Source organism: Psammomys obesus, unplaced genomic scaffold (genome assembly GCF_907164565.1).
Source record: "Psammomys obesus unplaced genomic scaffold, mPsaObe1.curated_primary_1811, whole genome shotgun sequence".
In the NCBI taxonomy this organism is placed as follows: Eukaryota; Metazoa; Chordata; class Mammalia; order Rodentia; family Muridae; genus Psammomys; species Psammomys obesus.
The window spans coordinates 3,143,543-3,168,141 of record NW_026587215.1 but is presented as its reverse complement, the minus strand read 5'-3'; the positions used below and the strand labels follow the sequence as shown (position 1 = coordinate 3,168,141).

Genomic DNA, 24,599 nt, shown 5'->3' with positions numbered 1-24,599 from the left:
CAGTTGTTTGGTTGGTTTTGAGACAGGGTTTCTCTGGGTAGCTCTGGCTATCTTGGAACTCACTTTATAGATCAAACTAGCCTTAAACTCAGAGATCTGCCTGCCTTTCTGGTATTTATTGAATAAACAACTATGCACGGTTCGCTGTGGAGAGCAAAAATTACTGACATTTTTGTTTGTAAGCTCTTGTGATAGGGACTAGAGAGATGACTCAGTGGTTAAGAGCGTGGTGGCTGTTGCAGAAAACCCAGGTTCAAGGACTGGAGAGATCGCTCAGAGGTTGAGAGCACTGGCTGCTCTTCCAGAGGTCCTGTGTTCAATTCCCAGCAACTACATGGTGACTTACTACCATCTATGATGAGATCTGGTGCCCTCTTCTGGAGTGCAGACACACATGCAGGCAGAACTCTGCAAATAAATAAATAAATAAATAAATAAATAAATAAATAAATAAATAAATAAATAAATAAATAAATAAGTAAGTAAGTAAATGAATGAATGAATGAATGAATGAATGAATGAATGAATGAATGAATGAATGAATGAATAAATAGTAAATAAATCTTAAAAACAGAAGATAGAAAACCCAGGTTCAGTCCATAGGCCCCACAGGGCAGCTCTAAGAGTTTCTACCTCAGTTCTTGGGGATCGCATGCCCTCTTCTGGCTTTTGTTGACACTGTACACATGTGTACATAAGTAAGTGTAGGCAAAACATTCAAATACATAAAATAAATATAAATCTTGAAGTGCGCAGCTAAATGCTATATGTATAACATCTTACGGTAGTCATTATCAGGTTTATTGTAGCATATGTACCTTCATTTGAGTTAGGGTCTCACATGACCCAATCAGCCTCCCAAGTGCCTGGATCATAGGCATGTGCCACCACGCACAGTGTTTGCAGTGCTGGGGAAGGAGCCCAGGACTTCATGCATGCTAGGCAAGCCAGCTGAGCCATGTCACCAGCCCGTAGTTGTTTTGGATAATAAAGGACATCTTGTCTCCTGTCTTCTGGAGATTGCCAGGTCTTCAGCGCTCGTTCCTCCCTTCCCGACCAGCTTCTGTGCCACCTCTCATCTCTTTCGTGCCCACGCTGCTCTTTCTGTATATCTTTCTTTATTCTACATTTCTCGAGCAGTTGTTGTTACTCTCTTAACTTTGTGTGTGTGTGGGGGTGTTCCCCCCCCCTTTGGTTAGAATGCTCATCCAACCTTATAAGCAGACTTTCCCCGGAGAAACCATTCTATATTTTAAAGGTGTTCTTTTGCTGTTATTTGATGGGGTCTCACTGGGTAGCCCTGAGTGGCCTGAAACTCAGTATGTAGAGCAGACCGGCCTTGAGCTCACGGAGCTCCACCTGCCTCTCTCACCCAAAAGTTGGGACTAATGGTGTGTGCCAGCACACCCAGCCTCCAGCCAAGTCTAGATTCAGTTCAGAGGTGTTGTCTTCCTGGAGACCTGCTCTGACTCCTCCCAACCGCACAGGTACCTGTTTCTCAGTTCCTAGCTGTCAGGTTGAGAGATGGTGCTAATGGGTACAAGTCCACCGCCATGTCTGTAAGCTGCCTGAACCGTTAGATGTGCAAAGAGCAGGGACTGAGGTGTGCTTTCAGTCTGTGTCCACAGTGCTTGCTGCTTGGTAGGTAGACAGCAAATTTCAAAAGGAAAGCAGGGATGGCAAGATGACTTGGGAGGTAAGAACACTCGCCCTGCAAGCATGAGGACCTGAATTTAAGCCCAGAGCCCGTGTAAAGCTGTAAGGAGAAAGTCAGCTCCGCAAAGCTGTCCTCTGACCACACGCACCTTGGTCTGTGCACACACGCTGCCCCATCCCCTCATCACATGTGCACAGAGTACTGACATAATTTTAAGGAAAGCAAAATAAAATAAGTGGTATGGTTCGTCTAATGCTACCATAAATCTAGGGACATCCCATTTTAGAGAGGGGGACACCTTCCTTGTTCTGAGTACTGCTTTGAAGATGGAAATGATGCCATGAGGCATAGAGCTGGACAATAAGCAGCACAAACCGAAAACAAGATTCCCGATTCCTACCCCAGCATGCTTTCTTTCACTATTTGTTTGTTTGCGGGGGGAAACCATGTTTTTAAAAAGTCAGTATTTGGGCTGGAGAGGGGGCTCAGAGGTTAAGAGCACTGGCTGCTCTTCCAGAGGACCTGAGTTCAAGTCCCAGCATGGTGGCTTGGCTCATGACCATCTATAATGAGATTTGGTGCCCTCTTCTGGACTGCAGGTGTACATGCAGACGAACATTATATATGTAATAAATAAATCTTTTTTTTAAAGTCAGTATTTGTTTGATAAAAACCTGAAGACTCATACCAAAAGGAGGAAGAGGAAAATAAAGTTTTTTTCTATCCCTGCCCCCACGTAGAGACCTTCCTTCTCTCTGTGCTGTGTATGGACATGTCTGTGTCCATGTTACATACAGGGTAGTGACACCAGCTCACATGTGCTGAATCAGTATAGAGTGGGCACTGTCTTAAGTACTCCACATGTGCTAATCTATTGATTACAGTGATCCCATAGGTGGGTTATCTCTTCCCTCCCTCCCTCCTTCCCTCCCTCCTTCTCCCCCTTTTTCCTTCCCTCCTCCCTTCCTTCCTTTATTGGTTTTTCAAGACACGGTTTCTCTGTGTGGCCTTGGCTGTCCTGGACTAGCTCTGTAGACGAGGCTGGCCTTGAACTTCACAGAGATCCACCTGCCTCTGCCTCCCCAAGTGCTGGGATTACAGGCGTGTACCACCATGCCTGTCTTCATCCATACTTTATAAGTGATGAAATGGGGACACAAAAATAGAAATATCTCAAGGTCTCATAGCAAATGGTAGACACAACACTTAAACCCAGGCATCTGACTCTAGAGTCTGTATTTTTTTCGTAGTCTAGAAATGTTTTTGTATGCAAATAATAGGCATGTGTTTTATGTAAGCATTCTATATTTTTTAATGAGCTTTAAAAAGAGAGAGAAGAAAGAAAATCACAATAGATTCTGTGAAACAGTAAGAGTCTGCTGCTAGACCATTGCTAGGTCAAGAGAAAGGAAAGGAAAAGACAGACTCATACAGAGCCTGCATTCCTCACACGTCCACTCTAGTGGGTAACATTTGTAGTCTACGATTTTTGAGGAAACAAAAGAAAAAAAAGTCAGTTTCTTCGTGTTGGTGATCTTCGATTTTAGGAATGTAGTTCAGTGGGTTCTGAGGAAGATAACCCAGCACTGGAATGTGCTGCTATGGCAACACTTTGTAGTTTATTTGTTTGCTTGTTTGTTTAATTGCTGAATATTTATTATTCACCATAATTTTTTATACCATTCACAAGTCAAAGAATATTTAACTTGTTTCTGGTTTGAGGAATTACTGACCTGTGTGTTCATGTATGGCCCTTATGTGGTCATATGTTTTTATCTTTCCTGAGTAGGTGCTAGTTTTATGTCAACTTGGCATAAGCCAGGGTCATGAGAGAGGAGGGAACCTCAGCTGAGAAAATGCCTCCCTAAGATCTGGCTGTAGGTAATCCTGTAGGGCATTTTCTTAATTAGTGACTTACGGGGAGGGCCTAGCCCATTGTGGATGGTGCCATCTCTGGGCTGGTGGTCCTGGATTCTATAAGAAAGCAGGCCGAGCAAGCCATCAAGACCAAGCCAGTAAGCAGCACTCCTCCGTGGCCTCTGCATCAGCTTTGGCTGTAGGTTCTTGCCCTGTTTGAGTTCCTGACCTGACTTCCTTCAGTGACGGACTACAACATGGAAGTATAAGCCAAATAAACCCTTTTCTTCCCAACTTGCTTTTTGGTCATGGTGTTTCCTCACAGCAGTAGAGGCCCTAAAGTCACTCAGGATTAGGATTCTTGGCACTTGTAAACTGTTTCCACAGGAGCATTTGTGTTCAAGAACCTCAGCTGTTTGTTCCCTTCCTCAGCACCAGATTCAGGCTTTCTTATTCTGTCAGCTGAGCACCCTACAGATGCTCTTGTTGGAAAGGGTATGGCTGGACTAGGAGTTCCTGATGAGAGGATTGTCTTTGTTCTTTCCTTCTGTTTCACTAATACTTAGAAGTTTTCAGTGTGTGGGGGTAGATGAAGAGAGGCTTTGATAGCTTACCTCCCAGCTGGCTCTATGAGTAGGAGCTGTGGCAAATACGGTGATGCATTAGATTCCTGAACTTCACCTATTTTCCTTCCCCTGGAACAAATTACTCAGCGTAGCAGTTTATATTCCTCTGCACTGCACGCCTTGCTCAGCTTCTGAATGCCAAGAAACCTTGTATGGGAAGAGTAAGGTGGCATGTCTCTGAGCTGCCAGCCTTAGTATCTGACCTATTGTTATCCCTATAGGTCAGTGGCTCTCAACCTCCCTAACACCACGGTCCTTACTACGGTTCCTCATGCTGTGGTGACCCCAGCCATACATTATTCTTGTTGCTTCTTCATAACTAATTTTGCTACTGTTATGAATTGTAATGTAAATATCTAATATGCAAGACATTTGATCTGGGACCCCTGTAAAAGGGTTGTTAAACCTCCAAAAGGGGTCACAACCCGCAGATTGAGAACCACTGCTATAGGTGGAAATGCCAGTGAGTGTTGTGGCAGCTGCTTCTGCAGTGACCTGGGTAGGTATTTCAGTTCATCCTGTTGGTATAGCTGTCCTGATCACCTCCCTAAAGGTGAATAATGAGACTGTGCCATCTAAGTGAGTAAAATCAAACGTTAAGGTGAAGGTGACAAGACAGGGTTATAAATCTCAGATGCCTCATGGGCTGCCATTGTTGTCTCACTCTGTGGTCTCAGACTTAGGCAGCTCTTTAGGCCCCTTATTTTAGTTACTCATTGTGATGGGTACTCTTAATTGTCAGCTTGACTACATCTGGAATTAACTAAAATCCAAATGGCTGGGCACACCTCTGAAGGATTTCTTTCTTTCTTAAATCATTTGACGTAGGAAGACCCATTTTTAATCCAGGTCTTTTGAAGCGAGAAGATCTACTTTTAATCTGGGCCTCACACCTTCTGCCGGCAGCTTATATAAAGGGCACAGAAGAAGGAAGCCTGTTCTCTTTGCTAGCTTGCTCCTTTTCTTGTAGATCTTCATAAGAATGATGGCTAATAACTACTTGACACAGTTTCTAGGCTGTCTTGAAATCTCCTCTGCCAGTGCCATTAATCTAAAACTCTTCAGTTTAGCCTCAGACAGATTTTTTTTTCCTTTCTGGAGAAGGGCAGAAAGCAGCCACATTCTTTGCCAAAATACCCCAAGAACAGCCATTTACTAATACTCTTCCCCTCTGAAACCTTGAGTTCGGCCCCACAGTTCAAATCACCCTCGGTGCTTCCCCAAGCTCATGATCGGATGGTTCATTAAGCACCACATACAATGTCCAACTGCTTTCCTAGTCCAAAGCCCCAAAGTCTTCCATATTCCTTCAACAACGTCATGGTCAGGTCTGTCACAGCAATACCCTACTCCTTAGTGCCTGCTTCTGTCTTAGTCACTGTTCTATTGCTGTGAAAAGATACCATTACCAAGGTAACTCATATAAAAAAGAAAGCATTTAATTGGGGCTTATTTACAGTTTCAGGGGCCTAGTCTATTATTATCATTTATAGGGAGCATGGTGCAGGCCTGGTGCTGGGAAAGTAGCTGAGAGCTACATCCTGATCCACAGGCAGAGAGAGAGCCTGGTCCTGGCATGGGCTTTAGAAACCTCAAAGCCCACCCCCAGTGACACATTCTCCAAAATGGCCATACTTTTTAATCCTTCTAATGCTTCCAGATAGAGCCGGTCCTTGATGACTAAGCATTCAGATATGTGAGCCTTTTGGGACCATTCTTACTCAGATCATCACAATTATGATTGTGTATACCTGTGATCCCTGTACTGGGGCCTAAGGTTGGAGAGAAGTTGAGGCCAGCCAGTGACTGTTTGTTTTGTTTTGTTTTCTTTTTTCAAAAGAAAGGCCAGCCAGGCATGTTGGTGCATGGCTTGTAATCCCAACACTCAGGGAGGCAGAGGCAGGCAGATCACTGTGAGTTCCAGGACAGCCAAGGCTACACAGAGAAACCCTGGTTTGGGGAAGTAAAACAACTAACAAACAACTATGAATGAATGAATGAATGAATGAATGAATGAATGAATGAATGAATGAATGAATGAATGAAAATGAAGACTGGCCTTTGGTTTGTTTTGAACTGAAAAGGTCAGATATGTAATAAGCTATATCTTCATGTAGAGTTTATCACCACAGTGCTCACAGTTTATAAAGAAATGTTTCTTCATTCATTCATTGAGCACATTTGCCATGTTAATTGTCCCTTGATTCATTCATTGAGCTCATTTTCATGTTAACTGTCCATTCATTCGTTGAGCACATTTGCCATGTTAACTGTCATTTATTGAGCTCATTTGCCATGTTAACTGTCCCTTCATTCATTCATTGAGCACATTTACTGTTTTAACAACTGTTGTATTTATGGTTCCCATCTCATCTCATTGCTGGGATATGGCTTTTTTCGAAGTCAGTTCTTCCTGAATTCTTATTCCCAAATTTGGTTCTTTCATCTGCAAACATTTTAAACACAATTGTCAAGTGAAATAAAATAGTGCTTTAGTGTTTTAGCTCCTTGTTTTACTTCAGGACAGGCTTTGCACATGAAGGAAGGGAGGCAGGCGAGAGGAGGGAGCCTGGTCATGTGACCTGTCTGGCAGGAGTCTTTTGGTTCTGAGCAGAGAAACCAACTGTTTACTATTTTGGGTGAATGAGGTTGGGAGGTTGCTACGAGCGAGCGTTTTCTCTGAGGGAGCCCTTGAGTCTTCCAGCTCTACGCATTGAACTCATCCCGGCCCTGCTTTTTTGGCATTCGGGTGGTGAAGGGAGGTGTCGGTGTCGAGTCCCAGTGCTGACAGGAAGAAACGCTTTGCCAGGAGACTTTCTGATTCTGCCCTGCTGCTGTCAGTGCTTTTAATGCCCCACTCCCTAAGTAAACTTGGGCTTTCACTATTCTTGCAACACTTTGCATTGCAAAAAATGAAGTGCCCCCTTTAACTTAAAGAGCAATGCTAATCAAATCCTCAGCAGATGGTAAATGGCTGCTCTAAGGAGGGCAGGGATGGAGACTGGCTTCTTGCAGTACTGGCCTCTGGAGTCTTATATCTCCAGCCCGCTGGAGAAGACCAAGATTTGTCAGCCCACCTGCAGGATCCTGCCACTCTCATGGATTGTCCTAAAGCCCGGGAAGGACAGCTACTCAGCAGTGTGCCTGACCCCTTACCACAGTTTGCGGGAAGGTTAGCATATTTATTGCTCTGGTGTTTGCATGCTCCTCCCCCACTTAAATGAATTGCTGTCATTTACTGATGCCTCTTTATGCGTATCCACTCAAGCTTTGACTGTGAACGGCTTATTCTCGCAGTTTGTATTGAAGCTTGTTGAACACTCAGCACACTGGTACCTGTACATAGTGCCGTAGCGTGTGTTTAAGAACCAGGTGAGCAGTGATAACAATGGGCAAGCCTCGGTGGTAGAAGTGATGGAAAAGCTGTGATCCCACTGTTTGTGGGTCACATACGAGTCCAATATCGCAAGAAGCCGGGCTCCATTCCTGCCCTCCTTAGAGCAGCCATTTATCTTATCAAGAAATCACTGGCTAAAAATAAATAGGGAGCTATTGATTATGGCCTTGTTGTCTGCTGTTCCTCAAGTACAACAGCCTTTTTTGCTCTTCTGAAACTGATGACAAAATATTCTTTTGCAGTGAAGTAGATGCATTTGAGTCCTGCAAAAAGTTTTTAATTTGAGAAAAATCCTTTCACAGGTGTTCTGGGTTATTGGTGGGAGTAGACGGAGTCTTGATCAAAATTTTATACAATTTGCATGAAAGAAGAATGATCACTCTTGTTTCTTAGGTTGGAAATGATCTATAGTCATTGATTCATGCCATTATCTGCAAGTGCTACTTTTCTAAAAGCATAGACTTTTTAAGTTCTTGAGACTGATCTTCAGCACCCAGTTTGCAAAGACATTTTAAGAGCAGATTGAGAGGCAGTAGTTTTGTTTGTTTGTAAAAATCTGTAAGAGTGCTGGATCTAAGTGAGAGTGATACTGTGACTCTTCCGAGGGAGGCGCCTGAGAGACAGGGAGACTTCAGTCACTGGGCGGAAACCCTTCATTTTTGTGGAATCTAGAGAGTTGTAAAGTTCCAGAGTCCCCGCTTCCTAGGTTAATGTCTCTGCAGATTACGTTGGTGCTGGGTGAAAAGCCCTGGGTTCAGGCGATAGCATTGGAAGTAAAAAGGGAAGAATTGCATTAGTGTGAAAATGCTGTGTAAGCAGAAATGCAGGTGTCATAAGTAAGGTCAAAATGGCAGTTTGAGATGTTCACTCTAAGCCCTAAACAGAGTTTGGAATTCTGTCCATCTCTCAGGTGTGCAACACACACTGTTATCTACAAAGTCATACTCAACCCCCTTTAAAAAAAACACACCCCCACAACCTCACCTAACTGTTTCAGACTTTGTGTTGGTCTGTATTACCACATTGGACAAGCCTTGGAGGACTCAGATCATGTCTTCTCTAATTAGCTAATCGTTTTAATGTAAGCATCTTTTTTTTTTTTTTAGCACACAAAAGAAGTGGATTATCCTGAATACCCAAAGATATACAGTGAAAATGGTGTGTGTTAGTCTTCTGTTTCATTATATTGGATAAATTCCTAATAACAGTCATTTTTCTTCCTGGATTTCTTTTCTTTAATAGACGTTGGCAAGGATCAGATCTGCTTGATTGTTGTTTTTTAAGGAGGAGTGAGTGTCCTGGAGATGGCGTTTGTGGTTTTATACCACCTTCTGCTCCAGTGCTGCCCAGCACTGTGTCTATACTGCCAGCCACGGTGGTTACTAGACAGATGTGGCCATTGTGGCTTGAAATGTGCCGACATTATTGAGAAACTGAATGTTTCTCTGTATTTGATTTTAATTAGATGTAGGTAGCAGATGTTGGTGTTGGCTGCCTTTTGAGATGGGCCAGTTCTCTGCCCTCCCTGTTTCTCTCCCCTCCTGCCTGCCTATTCCTCTTCACCAGCTTACCATTGCAGCTAACTTGAAGGGTGCTGGCTGTGTTCTAATCTTGCAGCACTTCCTATCTCTCAGCCTTGGCTCTTGCTGTTCATCGCTCGCTTATGAGGTCGAAGTGTTTCAAAAATTTCTAATACACTGCTGCCTCCATGAACATTACAGAATGCTTTTGTTCTCCAGCAGTTTACCTCTAAGCTTACAATTCTTCAGATTTTAAGCATTTACTTACTTTGTGTGTGTGTTTGTGTATGGGCACACGCATACCTGAAGACACAGTGTGTAGGTGGATGGCACTGCTGTTCACTGCTTCCACCTGTGGATTCTGAGGATGGAACTCTGCTCAAAAGTATCTTCGTCACTGCGCTGTCTCACTGGCCATTCCGTGCTTATAGTATCCCTCGGATTTGTGAGTCCCTTAAAGTTCTTTTGTACTCTTTATGGTGTTTTCTTGTAATGTATGTGATAACCCAAACTTTTCTGTCTGGTCCTCCAAAGTGCACACCAAAGCTTTTTGTAGATCAACCGTACAGTGCACACTGGAAATTTAGTTTACTGAGCTTGCTGATAATTACTGTGTTTCTGGGCACTAGAGGGCAGTGTTATGTCCATAGGAAGATGCGTTTATTCTGAAGTAACTGAGATTTTCCTAATCTGGCCTTAGTCATTCTCATGTAATAATTCTTAAATAGTTTGCTTTTGCTAATTGTCAGCGATATTAATCAATAATTTTTCTGTAATGCTCTTCAGCTACATTCATAATATGATGCTGGACCAAGAGATGGTTTATTTCTTGTTACATCTGAGAGGCGTCAGTCAGGTCACTGGATGTCATACTTAATTCCTTGAGGTGGAAGCCTTTACATGGTAGGCAGGTAGTGTCTCGGCATGGAGCAGATTGTCTTGAACCTGCTGTTCCTGGTTTGATCTTGCCAGTGGTGTATGTGGAGGTCACGTGAGCTCTCTGTAAGGTGTGACATGAACTCGTACTATTCTCTCCTTGCTTCTGTCCTCACTTCCATATGGAGAGTACACAGTAAGAGGCTCTTTTGTGGGGCTTTTTATTTGTTTGTTTGTTGTTTTTAATAATTTATTTATTTTTATTTTATGTGCATTGGTGTTGTGCCTGCATGTATGTCTGTGTGAGGGTGTCAGATTTTGGAGTTACAGACAATTGGGAACTTCTGTATGGGTGCTGGGAATTGAACGTGGGTCCTTTGGAAGAAGTCAGTGCTCTTAATCATTGAGCCATCTTTCCAGCTCCGAGGCTATTTGTAATATGTATCAAGTTAAGTTTTAAATATTGGTTAAAGGCTCCATGCTGTTAAGAATAGGTAAGAGATGTGAAATGCAGTTCTACTCACCTAGGCTGCCACAGTGAACTGTGTTACAGCTACAGAAGTCTGGCCAGCAAAGCTTGTCCTCTGATGTTATTGCCTAGATTTAACTCTATTACCTATGTAATTCAGACTCCTTTGATTTTAGTCTCAAGTGGGTTTATACTTTTAATATCCTCCACCTTTCTTAATAATATAACTTGAAATATTCAAGAGTCAGCCATTTATTGTAAGGTTTCATTATTTCATTATCACTTATTATACGGATTCATTATGGAAAATTGTAGATTCAAATATAGTTGTAAGACAAGACTGGTGCATTTTGAAATAAACATGAACACAGTTTGCTGTCTGGTTTGTAGTTAGACACATGCCTTTAATCCCAGCACTCTGGGAGGCTGTGAGTTCAAAGCAGCCTGAGGTACAGAGCGAGTGCCAGGACAGCCAGGCCCACACATTCCGATGGAGCTTTCTCCAGCAGATCTTGAGAGCCATCGGATAAAATGTGTGGCCGAGTCCATGCAGTCTCATACCTATAAAATCTCTTACCAAGGCAGTTGCAGCATGGCGTCTGCATGTGAACGCTCCCCTGTCCAGGCTTTCCTGTGGGGAAGAGTCTACAGTCCTGCATGCTTAGTTACAGGATCACCCTGCAGGGAGAGTTTCTGGTGATACTGAGTGGGCACCCCGGCAAGTATGGGATGAAGAAGGTTACAAGGCCCTGGACCCGATCAGAGTCAAATGTGCAGATCAGGATATGCAGATCTACTTCTTTGGGGGTGATCTGAATAAAGCTCCCCTAGGACATTCAGGGATGTGCTGAACGCACTTGGGCTGTGGCTAGGCAGATGGCACATTCCTGCACCAGTCCCTGAAGTGTGCCAGGTTGGAAGGCCATTGGGGGTGGAGGGTAGATGTGCCCTGACAAGAGCAGTTCCTGTAGCGTTTGGTCCTCTCCAGTTGAGGAAGTGAATGCCTTGGGCCTGGCATGGCTGGGTCTGCCTAGGGGTTGCCGTACTCACAGCCCTTGGTCTGCCTTGTGGTGGACTTGGTTTCTACTGTCAGGACATCCCTGGGACTGGCTCATCTCCTCTCAAAGATTCCTTCAGACTGAGATGATTTGAGGCTAGACTTCAACACTCTATAACTTTTCTCTCCACAGCCCGGACTGTCATTCTCAGGTTTGACTGAGCCTTCCATCTAACAGTAGGTAGGGTGAGGCAGCTTTGGTGTAGTCAGTTGCCCCTTCATTTGTTCTGTCCACCCTGGCAGGAGACTCTCCTTAGGTTTCACCCCCACCTTGCCTGTTGCCCTTTTGATTTTTTTAATCTGATACTCAACCTCTCCTTCCCCCACTCACACACGTTGGAGTCTCCTAGGCTATTTCTGTCAGTTTAATGATCCCCAGCTGTTGCTGCAGTTCTGGCTGTTTCCATGCTCATGAGAATCTGCAGGGCCAGCGAAGAAAGAGTCTTGCTTGAAGTAGATCACATAGGTTGTCAAAAAAGTCTCACTTATTTTCCTGAAACCATGAGGGTGAGGCTGTCTAGGGATGCTCATGACACAAGAGGGAAGTACAAGCTCCTCTCAGAGAAATTTTCAAAGTAAACATTCTTGGTGGATATAGTTAACAGTCATGCATTGGGTAGTCCCAAACGGGAGGAATTTTGAGCCTACTCAGCATGAAGAAATGATAAAAGTTTAAGGTGATGGATATGCTAATTACCCTGATTAGTACCCAGTTACACAAGAGTAAGTAAAAACATCACATTTTGCTTCATAAAAAATGTACAAACGTTGTGTGCCAAACCAAAGTTTTAAAAGTACTCCTCTGATATGTGTGCTGCTGTTCTGTATTATATTTGAACTTGCGATTTGGCCTGTCCCCTTCCAACTGTGCACTGTGTTGAAGGAGCCAGAAACCTGACTTAAAAAGTGGGTCTGTGACAGGAAAGATGGAGATGACTTCTGAGGTGCTGGAGAGGCGTTGATCTCATTTCTCTGTTGGCCAAATGCAGGTTTGTTCTGTCAATTTTGTGCAGAACCTGCAGCAGTGGATTGTTGTTTTTGCAGATGCAACTGCACAAATGTCAGGAAATGGAGCTGCGGTTCGTAGGACAACTTAGGCGAGCGTCCTAGGGTTGCACGTGCCTTTGCTCCTCTGCTTCTCATTTGTCCTTACTAAGCATGGAACAGGTGCTGTGGGAAATTGTAACACGTGAGTGGCCCAGCTTTCTCCTACATGGGTCTGAGATTGAGAGTAACGCTCTTCAGCACTGTTGGCTGTTGACCTTGTAGCTCCTGACTTCACATAGTGCATGAAGTTTAATTTTACAGATGAAATCTGTACAAGTTTTGCTGCAGCCTTTCCCAAAGTTTATTTTTGAATCTTCAATCTTTTTCTGTTAGAAAGCTGAAATTTTATACTACCTAGAGTTTGAGATGGGTTCTCATTGTATATCACACATCCCCGAATTTCCTCTGAGCGGAATTTCTGTGAGATGATGCTGTTGGCCATCTGACTTGCCCACCTTGTGAATGGCCTGCAGGCGGAATAGGTTTTAAACTGGCCGTTAAAGCTGCCTGTGACCCTGTCAACCTTGGCAATGTTCATCTGGTCCTTGGCCCCAATGATGGGGCTACTCAAGGACCACTGTCATGGCACTTACAGGTTCATGAACTGGCCATTGTCATTGTCCGTCAAGGCTGTGTCCGCTCCCTCTAGGTCCATCATGAGCACAAAGAAAAAGGACTGCTACCTAAAATTTTACAGGGAGAAATTGCTAAGTTTGTGTGCCAGAATTTTTTGCATATACAATTTTAAAAGTTCAGATTGTCTGTGTTTGTGTGTGTGTACTTAAACCTCATGCTCTCATTTTTATTTTCTTATCACTTCTTTGCAGTCTAATAATTCCATTAGAAAAGGAACCTCCCAAGGGGCTGAAGATAAGAGCACTTGCTGCATTACATTAAAGATGGTTATGAGCCACCATGTGGTTGCTGGGAGTTGAACTCAGGAACTTTGGAAGAACAGTCAGTGCTCTTAACCTCTGAGCCATCTCTCCAGCCCTATTTCTGACTTCTAAGTGGGTTCCTAAAAAGGTTGAATGATAGAGCTTATCAAACAATCGAGTTTGAACTCTCAGTCCGTGAGCCTTGTGTCCTAACAGAAAATCAGAGTTCTTCTATAGTATTATCTTTACAGAATTACATTGTAATATTAATTATGTTTGTTTGTGCTTTGACTCCATTAGAAAGCCTACTAACTCTATGTCCTTCATAATTAGTTGTTTGTTGAATAGAGGTTTCTTTGTGTCCAAGAGGTGGCAGCATTTCAGTTTGAAAGCCTGACCCTTGATGTGATTCACTAATTAATAAATCCTTCTGAAGAAATAAAACTTACAAGGTTTTTTGTTGTTATTGTGATTTTTTTAAATTTTGTGTCTGGGTTTTTGTCTGCATATATACCTCTGTGCAACAATGTGTGCCTGGTGCCTGTGGAGACCAGAAGAGAGCTGGATCAGCTGGAGCTGGAGTTACAGACTGTTGTGAGCCTCCATGTGGGTGCTGGGAATCAATCTCGGATCACCTGAAGAGCAGCCAGTGTTCTTAACTGCTGAGCCATCTCTCCAGTCCTAGATGACAACTTTTTAAAATAAACTTTTATTTTAGAACAGCTTCAGACTTAAACAAGTGGCACAGAGAGTTCCAAAGACCTTCACACAGCCTCTTACACAACTGTGGGACATGATCAGTGCCATGTAGCTGTTAGGTGAACACAAGCTTTATATGGATTCCATCCATTACCCCCTGCTGTCATTTTTCTGTGCCAAGATCCAGTGTGTGCCAAGATTTAACCGTACGATCATCCTCTCCTCCATACCCCTTCCTTCTAGTGAGTCTCACTGTGTAGCTTAGGTTGACTTCTCATTCTAGAGCCTCCTGCCTCAGCCACCTCAGTGCTGTGATCACAAGCATACTTGGGCACACTCAGCTCTAGCTGAGTGAATCAGTAGGCCCCCAAAGACAGTATGCTTTCATTGTCTTCTGTTTCTTCATTTTTGTCTTAACTCTGGGCCTTGAAGTTTAGCTGGCAAAAGTTAAGTGGATCTTTGTGGGTCCCTCAGCCACTCCCTGTACATGGAATTTTAGGAGCATACTTTGAACATTCACTCTACATTTAATTTCAGTAATGAATGTTGCCTATTCTTCTGCCCTTCCTGGGGTCTTGCTCTTTACTTACTTACTTACTTACTTGCCTGATTTTGGTTTTTTGAGACAAGGTTTCTTTTCTGGGATCTGTCTGTCTGTCTGTCTGTTTGTCTAATCTATCTGGTTTTTCAATACAGGTTTTTCAGTGTAGTCCTGGCTGTTCTCTCTGTATACCAGGTTTATCTCAAACTTAGAGATCTGCCTGCTTCTGCCTCCTGAGTACTAGGATTAAAGGAGTGTGCCAGCACACGCATTGGGTATTGCTCTTTAGACTTACAAGAGGACTAGAATCTGGGAGCATAGTGGCACTCACTGAGTATGTGTTTCTGGGATGCCTTTCAGAGGGAAGCAGTATTGCCCTGCCCTGCCCTGCCCTGCCCTGCCCTGCCCTGTTCTTCCCTTTCCTTCTTCTTTTTCTTAACCTTCCCTCTTTCTGTCTTCCCCCTTCTTCACCTCTTCCCCCATCTCCCTTCTTCCTTCCTTTCACATCCCACCACCAAGAACAACTTGGGATATGATTTTTAAGTAAGAGTATTTTGCTGGGGCTGGAGAAGATGGCTCAGTGACTAAGAATGTTTGTTGCTCTCCATGCTGGTTGGTTTTATGTTAACTTGACACAAGCTAGAGTTATTTTGGAAGAGGGAACCTCAATTGAGAAAATGTACCCACCAAACTGTCCTGTCATCAAACCTGTGGGTACATTTTCTTGATTGATGATCAGGGAGGAAGGGCCCAGATCATTGATCATGGTGACACCCTGGCAGGTGGTACCAAGTTGTATAAGAAATCAGGCTGATCAAAACACGAGGAGCAAGCCAGTAACTAACACTCATCTATGGCCTCTGCATCAGTTCCTGCCTCCAGCTTCCTGCCTTGAGTTCTTGCCCTTGACTTCTTCAGTAATGAACTGTCGTGTGAAACTATAAACTGAAATAAATCCTTTCATCTCCCCAAGTTGCCTTGGTCATAGCATTTTTATCAAACAATAGAACCCTCAACAAAAGTACTCTTTCTTAGGAACCAAGTTCTGTTACCAGTACCCATTTCAGGCAGCTCACAACTACGTGTGTCCAGGAGATCTGACACTGTCTTCCGCCTCACCCACTATGGGCACCTGAACATGGTAATTAGACACATAAATTTAAATAATAATAATGATAATAAAATTTTCACTGGGGTGTGGATGGCTTACACCTTTAAATTCCAGTACTCGGGAGACAGAGGCAGGTGAATTTCTGTGGGTCTAGCATCCTCTAGATACTGAGTTCCAGGTCAGCCATGTCTACATAATGAGACCTTGTCCCTTACTAAATAAAATAAATCGGTTTTTTTTTTTTTCCTTCCAAAAATGTCTTGCTATAAGCAAGACCCTTTTACTTTAAGGACTGAAGTTGCCTCTTTGGAAGTGTACCAGATCACTAGCAGTTCTTCTGCTATAAATAAAATCGGTCTTTTGAAAGCCTCTGATCTGTTTCACACATACGCAAAGCACGTTTTGTATACATTTGTGGAATTTCAAAGCCTTAATGGGTAGGGATTAGTTTCCAAAATTACATGATAGTAAGAAAACTTAGGCTAACAAAAGTTAAGTGGCTTGATTTAGTTAGCAACGGAGTCAAGGCAGTAGCTCTTGCCTTCTGCTTCTTTTTAAAATGTCCTTTGAATGCATTTACTTGGAACTTATAAAATATTCCAATAATCCCTCATTCCTGCAGCCATCAGCTGCCAATAGGTTTTCAGCTAGGGGTGGGCCCTGTGAGCCCCTCCTCTAGTCCGTACTGGAACAGTGACTGGCTTGATAGTAGGCGGTAACCACAGCTGTTGGAGTTTATGAGTGCAGCGGCCATTGAATGTTCATAAGCACTCACATAACACGTCACGTCATGTTCCAGCAATTGTTCTCTGAGCCTTGTTGGGGAGGAAAGCACTCACTGGTTTCTTGACCTCAGCACTGTGACCAGTTAAGTCTGCATTCACTGTGACCACTGCAGAGAGAAGCTTCTCTATCTATGGTATAAACACAAAATATTTAGAAGGCCATTTGACAACATGTCCACTTAGCAAAACACTAGTAGCCCCTGCCCAGGCCTATGACCTCTCCAACCTCCTGTGCTTCTGTACAGGTTTACAGAATGGGTGAATTTCCTCCTGTGAAGGAGGCCTCACATCCAACCAGAAAGTGGTTGGTTTCTCCCACAGCAGTTACGGCACTGTTGTACCAGGGAGCACTTTTGACTGGCAGGTCAGTATTGTAACACTCTGTGTGAAGACCATTGATGTCTTCTTTCCCCCAGCAGCCTGAATAGCACCTCCTAGCGCTATGAAAGATATGCAGCAGGGAGGGCATTTCCTAGTCAGCCTCAGCTTGATTTCTTCCCACTCAGCATGTGGTGTCATGTGTACATACATACATACATACACCATATATGTATATACATGTACACACACACACACACACACACATATGTGGTGTAAGCCATGAGTCAACATTACTATCTTATAGCATGTAATGATTCATTTTGAGTCCCCTTTTCCCATTAGATGTAAGAGTTCCATAAAAATGAGAATCCGTCCTCTTCAGATAGCATTCCTAACAGCCCTGGTTCGGACGTGTGAAATGCATGAGTCAGTCTTACAGGCTGACCACTTTTAGGATCTAAATCTGCTTCTTTGAAAACACCCTTCACACTTGCTAGTCCTTACCTGCTGTTCATTTCCCCTGCAACTGGAAACTTCACCAGTGGCAGGGACTGTATCCATCTGGTCTTCACAGCATCCTCTGCAACAAGCAGTGTCTTCAAAGAATACCAGAAAGAGAGAGAGAGAGAAGCCTCCTTGATAGGGAGCCAAGAAGGACTTTAAGATGGAATGGATAGAGGTGAACATACATACTGGCACTTGGCACAGGAACCCTCAGGCAACTGAGCACAGAAGCATAAAGGGTGTAAGCCATGTGCTCTGACTTATTTTTTATTGTTTTTTTTTTTTTTTTTGTTTCCCCTGAAATCTGTTTTAAACAGTTGACCCTGTAATAGTAAGAGAAAATGTTATAATATAGCCACCAGAGCATTAAAGGAGGAAAAACTGGGTTCTGGGCCCTGACTGTTCTGACTGTCAAAATTTATCACAACTTATACTTACTTATTTGTTATCACTAACTTGATGTGTGTAGTGAGAATTTTGGTTACTTAAAAAAACTAGTTACGTTATGTGAGGGTGTTTTTGTTTTAATCCAGATGTGGATATGGTGCTGCTTCAGCTTGTCCACAGCTGCTAACTGTGATTCGTCTTATGCTCTAGAAAGGGCATAGTTTTGCCAGCTGCAGATAGTTTCTGTGACTGTGTGACATTTGGGATTCTGGGAACTTTTCAGAGGGGATAAATGCCAGAGCTTCGAAAGGAACTTGGGGACTGGGACACTGAAGAGAGGCTGCTGTTGTGGCTGTTGCTGCTGTTGTGGCTGTTGTTGCTGTTGGCTGCGGTTTGTCAAGACTGAATATCCTGATGGCAAAAAGCAAACTTGCCCCGAGGAATCTGATGTCCCTAGTCAGCAGGAAGTAGTCTAAAGAGGTCTACACTCCCTCTCCCCTCTAACCTTCTTTCTCACCTACCTCATGTTGGGGGATTGGAAGGGATTGGGGTGGAGAACGTTTGTAGATTTAAGAACCCAATAAAGTAGCCAAAAAACACTGCCTCCAGATGATGTGTCTCCCCATTTCCCTGAACGCATTAAACACAGGACCTGTTGTAGCAGCAGCTGTACAGTAAGTTCTTGCTAAATGAATGAATGAATGAATGAATGAATGAATGAATGAATGAACACTCTCCCCACTCTAATTCCCAGCTCCTACACTGAATGCTGGTGCTGAAAGTAACCCAGCCAGCAGCACTTGGGAAATAGCTTCCTCTCTGGGTACATTTCAGCTACTTCGCAATTTTATTTAATTTTTTTAAAATTTATTTTGAAACAGGATCTCATATCCCCAGGTGGCCTTGAACTGGGTATATATAAGCCAAAAACGACTTTAAACTTTTGTCCTCATCCCTTTGCCCCCAGATCTCTGGGGCATGTCACCTAGTTTGTGTGGTACTGGACTAGTGAAGGCAAGGCAAGGATTCCACCAACCGAGCCGCATCCCCATGCCCCACTCTTTACCTACTTAGTCTTTTTAATTTTCATTTTATGTGTGTGGCTGTTTTGCCTGCATTTATGTTCAAGTAGCACTTGACATGCCCAGTGCCTGAAGAGACCAGGAGAGGGTGTCAGGTCCCCTAGAACTGTTGCAGGTGGTCGTGAGCCTCCATGTGAGCTCTAGACACCAAGCCTGGGCCAGTACTTAACCACTGAGCCATCTCTCCAGCTCACTCCACTTACTCTTAATCACACATGTAAGAACATATGTGTTCAGAGCAGTCTGGCTCTAAGTGACCGGTCGTGTGTTTTACAATGCGAGCACCACTAATTTAAGGGTGGCCCCAACTACAGTGCATGGTGCGCGCACAAAATAGATGTGTCACTCATGCGAGAGTGGCTAATTACCACCCGCTAAGCTTCTAAGGCTAACAACCGTTCTCTTCTCTGGACCTTCCCCGTAACATGAGTTCTCCAGTGTGAAGCTAGAGAGTAGTGGGGATGTGCTTAACAACCTTAGTGCCTTCTCCACCCGCCCCCAAAATATCCAAAGCCAGATCAAATGACATTTTTTAATTTGTTTGGAGAAAGAGAGAGAGAATGGAGTGAGAGAGAGGACAGCTTAGAGGAGTTGGTTTTCTTTTTCACAGTGCGGGTTCCAGGGACCAAACTCAGCCTTACAGCACTGCCTTTACCTGTGAACCGAAGACAGCGCTGGTCTGGGGAGAGACATGAGGATAAGAACATGGCACACTCTTCAGTGATTGTACGCCGCTGCTCAGCCAGCAGAAATGCCTGCTTGTGCACTGGCCTGTCTTTTACCTTTCTGTTCCCAGACCCCACACTTAATCCAGCATCTGCTTCTAAGTGGGCATGTGTGGGCAGCCTCCATATAGATGAACAAATGCATATGGCTAAGAATCAACTGAGTGGTTGCCAGAAGAGAATTAGAAAACCCAGCTGGAGGGACTGCTCAGGGGTGGAGAAAACTGGCTGCTCTTCAGAGGACCCAGGTTTGATTCCCAGCACCTGCGTGGTGGCTCACACCTAGTAGTAACTCCAGTTCCAGGGAGCCCAGTGTCTGCTTCGCTTCCACAGGCACTGTATGTATGTGGTACACAGATGAAGATTCAGGCCAAACATCCATACACATAAATGATAAAAATTCTTAGGGAGAATTGGAAGAAAAAAAAAAAGAAACCAGATTAGAAACTGGCCAGCCCTAGACCCCTCACTGTGTTGTGTCTCCAAAAACAACACAGTTGCATAAAGGCGCCCATGCCGCTGGCTGTGTATGGTTCACTCGGGACTGTTAACTGGTATTTCAGAGCTACTCTTGAATAATAGCTGTTTCACTAATTATTGTTTATTTGGAGTGTTCCTACTTAATTCCCTTGTTTCTCTGTTCTCTGATATCAAATTGTTACATTTAAGCAGTTTTTAATACCTTATCTTATACCAGGTCTTAGAAATACTGTAGAAGATGGTAGACCCTTGACCTTTTATCCTCTTCCATCTTGACTCGCTTTGCTTTCTCCCTCTCCCCTCTCTTTTTTTTTTTTTTTTTCATTTTTCAAGACAGGGTTTCTCTGTATAGCCTTGGCCCTTGGCTGTCCCAGACTCACTTTGTAGACCAGGCTGTCCTTGAACTCAGAGATTCGCCTGCCTCTGCCTTCCTCCCTTTTCTTTCTTATGAATAGTCATTGCGTGCTACGTACCCACACCTGAGAGTTGTATAGCATGGTGGGAACCACAGCTTCTGTTTTCTTAATCTTTGTGGCACAAAACAAAAATTTAAAGGGCTGTGTTCTGTTGTTTTTAACAAAATCTCGTTGTTCAATTTTACCAATAAAGACTTGGGAGCCAGATGCTGATGTGAAAGCCTGCTAGCCCAAAGAGGCAGAGAAAGCACCCCACTGACCTTCCTCTTCAGCTGATGGCCCAGAATGAATGCCCCCTTTCCCACGCCTGTCTCAGAAAACCTCCTTCAAACTGAATGTCCCTCCCTTCTACTTCCTGTACATCTCTCTGTCCTCCTGACTTCCTCTTCCTCTCTATGGCTTTTTTTCTTAAGTCCTCTGTTCACTGCCTGTCAGGTGGTTGCTTGTTCCACCTCTTGACCTATGGCTGACTTTATTTAATCCTGTTTGCAATATTCAAGCAGAGTGTTCTTGGATTAAAGGTGTGTGCTAAGGCTGAGCCACACCACAACTAAAAGCAGGTTTTAAAATAACAGTGAATAACAGGATGTCGGTATTCACAGTGTGATCGATTATCCTACAACCAGCTTTTGTGTTCTTATTTGTACAAGGAGATAACGACCAGAGCCATCTTCACAGAGTTAGCCATCTTCTTCAGAGCTGAAGGTAAAACTCAGGGCCTTGCATATGCTAAGTATGACCGCTGAGCTATGCGAGCCTGGCTCGGCGCATGGTTAATTAAGTTAAGAGCATGTCAGTCAGTGAGCACAGAAGCAAACACATAACAAACTCCTCGCCACGGCTGTTGGTATCTTGTTGCTGACGGTGTTTGTGTTACTCGCAGTTTAGGTCCTGGGTTAAGTTCCTCCACTGGAGTTGATTACCTCATCTCCTTTGACCCTAATCTGAACCAGTGGTTCTCCTCAGCACCAGATAGCCAACCCAGGAGTCTGTTATCTCCGCAGAGCTGACTTGCAGAAAATCTTGGGAGAAACAAAGTTAGGAGCTCAGATTATGACATCAGATTATTTGGGTTCAAATTTGCTCCACCCCTTCCTAGTGAGACAGATTAGGTTAATCTCTGTAGGCCTCAGCTTCCCAACCCTTAAGGTGGGATAAACAATGCCTGTCTCCTTAGGGATCTTACCAAAATTATGTGATTTTAAAACAAATGCATAGGGCTAAGAGGTAGGTAGGTCAATGTGCACTTGCGTAGCATGCTCAAGGCCCTGGGCCTGATCCCATCACCGCAACCCCCCCAAAGGTGTGTAGGTATGTAGATAGGGGCTGGCATAAATACATGCTATAAATAGCAGCCGCTGGTATGGTTGCTGTGTTTATCTGTTTAATTTAGACCTTATTTTAAATATTGTTAATCTGTAAAATAATAGCTTCTTTGTTAGATTCCCAAACTGGGTCTGTCATTATGTTGAGCGTCAGTTCAGGTTTTTTTTTCCAATGCTTTTCTTCAAGACAGGGTTTTCTCTGTGTGGCCCTAGCTCTCCTGGAATTCATTTTGTAGACCAGGGACCAGGCTGGCCTCAAACTCAGAGATTCACCTGCCTCTGCTTCCTGAGTGCTGGGATTAAAGGTTGTGCCACCACTGCCTGGCCAGTTTAATTCTTAAATAGCCAAGATAGGCTTTGAATTTTTTATCCTCCTGCCTCAGTCTTCTGAGTAGCTGGAATGATAGACAGACTCCTGCTATTAAATGCCTACTGTAATAAAATACAAATAACATTTTTTTTTCTTTTTTGAGACAGACTTTTACTGTGTAGCTTCAGGCTGATGTGAAATCTGTAGCAATCCTTCACCTCAGCTTCAAAAGGGCTGGGGTTATAGGTCTGAGCCACCATACTCAGCTTAATAAGAATATTTTTTAATTTTAAGGAGTTTGCAAGCTAGCAGGGAGATGTTCGGAGGTAACTGCGTGCAGTGCCTCACTAAAAGGTAGCTTAGGTGACCCAGAGTAATGCTGAATGTAGGGGAGACCGGATGAAGAAAGTGGGCATTTTCAAGCAAAGGATGAAAATTTAAAAGTGGAGAAAGGTCTGTGGTGCTTAAGGAATGTTAAAGTTTAACAATCTCACCAGGATGTCTTACCCTAGGACAGCCTGTAAGTCACAGTTACATTCTGGGAGAGTGGTGATGGTAAGCTAAGAGCAGTGGAGGCAGGATTGCTGAATAGGGTCCAGACGCTCTTAGTGCCAGCGAGGGAAGGGAGCTTGGAACACAATTGGAGTTCAGGGAGAAAGAAGTTCTACATTGTACCTGTGACTTTGAGACATTGGCGAGAGCCTAGCCTTTGTTCTCCCATGCTTGGACACCTCTAAAAACTTCTGTGTAGAAAAGTCCTGTGCTAGCACACTGCCATTCCTAGTAGATGTACATTCCCCTCAGATGTGACTTTCAGGGTCCTGCGGTTGAAACCCAGTATATGGAAGAGAGACTTTTGCTTTGGGCTGTGGGCTCCTCCTAGCTCTCCCGGGACATTTCCGCAGCCTCTTAACCACAGCTGTCTATGCTGGTTTATCCTCTGAAAAGTGTGCAGTTGTAGAGATGATTGGTGCTTAAGTTAATAAGAATCCCTGTTGTTCATTAAGCAAGTGTTGCAGAAGAGAGCTAGCCCGGATGTGCATTGAGTCATATCACTTTGTTGTCTCAACAGAGAAAGGCCCTGAGTGAAAATGCAGAAAAAGAACAGAACCATGTTAATGGCAGGATGTCTTCTCGTCTAGAGGAAAGTGTTGCATGGTGAAAATAACTGTAACTTTTAGATCCGGTCTCTGTGAGGAGCTGCATTTGTTCAGCGTGTTGTGTGCAAACATTTGCTGGAAACCTGGGCAGCAACTGGAAGCTCTCTGTGCTGGCCGCTGGCCCCATTACCTTTTCTGTGAACTCAGAATTGGTGTTCTTCAGTCCCAGGGGGAAGGCTGAGTGCTGTAGGCTTTAAGCAGGAGGCAAGACTGGTAGTTTGAGGATTGTTATCACCCTGCAAGGCTCTTCGCAACTTCCTCTTGCCGCCCACAGCAGAATGCGGAAACCCTGCTGTGTCAGGCCACTTCTCAGTTACTCTCAGGCGCACTTTGGGGATCCTCTTCTCACATTACATCCTAACTTTTGGACTTTTCATGCATTTGAAAACGAGTGTGTTGAGGTGGAATGGCTGACTAACCTTCACCTGTCTTCTCCTTTGCCACCAATGCAGTGCTGCAGTTGAAGCTCCAGCAGCGGCGGACCCGGGAGGAGCTGGTGAGCCAAGGGATCATGCCTCGTAAGTGTACACTTGCTCTCTGCTTTCCCATCAGGGCTCTTGGTGTCATCGCCGTCAGTAAAGCAAGCAGTGTTAGGCTTCAAGCAGGTCAGCGAATGGTCCTTTGCTTTTGAATTGCATGGGCTTCAAAGCTTCCCTTTCATGGAGCAGGGCTGTTCTAGCTGCATACACCTTGTCTCCCTGCGCAGTTGTGAGTGTGAGGCGCCTTGGCTCCTCTATTGCAGATAGGTGGGCTACAGTTTATTTCAGAGAGATGCTGAGGCACCCATGGCGAGTATGGTTGTGTATTTGCCTGGATGAAGCTGTTGGTGAGCTGCCATGACACGGGGCCAGTGGCTGCTTCCCTTGGGGTAGAAATGAAACCAAACCTTAGAATTTGTTAGAAACAAGAGAAAGCCTGCTTTGAATACCAAGAGCATTGTAGGTAGTGAATGCTGGGACCAGCCGTCTTGCTCTTCTGACATTTCTTAGTGAGTTCACACTTAGCAGATCACACAAGCTTCCCTCCCCTGCTGGGATGTCATCATCACTCAGATCCACCCTGAGGAAGAAGACAGTGAGAGAGAGAGAGAGAGCGCGCGCGTGCGCGCGCACACACACACACACTCACTCTCACACACACATACTCACACACACACACACACACACACACACACACACTCACACACACTCACACACACACACAGACACACAGAGACACACTCGCACACTGGCACACTCACACACACACACACACACTCACACACAGACACAGACACACAGACACACACACACACAGACACATACACACTGGCACACTCACATACACACACACACACAGAGACACACTGGCACACACACGCACACACACA

The 24,599-nt window shown here is 44.2% G+C and overlaps 1 protein-coding gene across 2 annotated transcripts in view; it reads left to right on the top strand.

The window, feature by feature from the left end:
* Mrtfa (myocardin related transcription factor A) overlaps positions 1–24,599 on the top strand; it is a 90,523-nt gene that overhangs the window by 34,040 nt on the left and 31,884 nt on the right. For both annotated transcript variants that reach the window (XM_055602995.1, XM_055602994.1), the window contains exon 2: positions 23,683–23,748. In XM_055602995.1, coding sequence (XP_055458970.1) covers positions 23,683–23,748 — 66 coding nt within the window. The remainder of the gene's footprint in view (positions 1–23,682; positions 23,749–24,599) is intronic.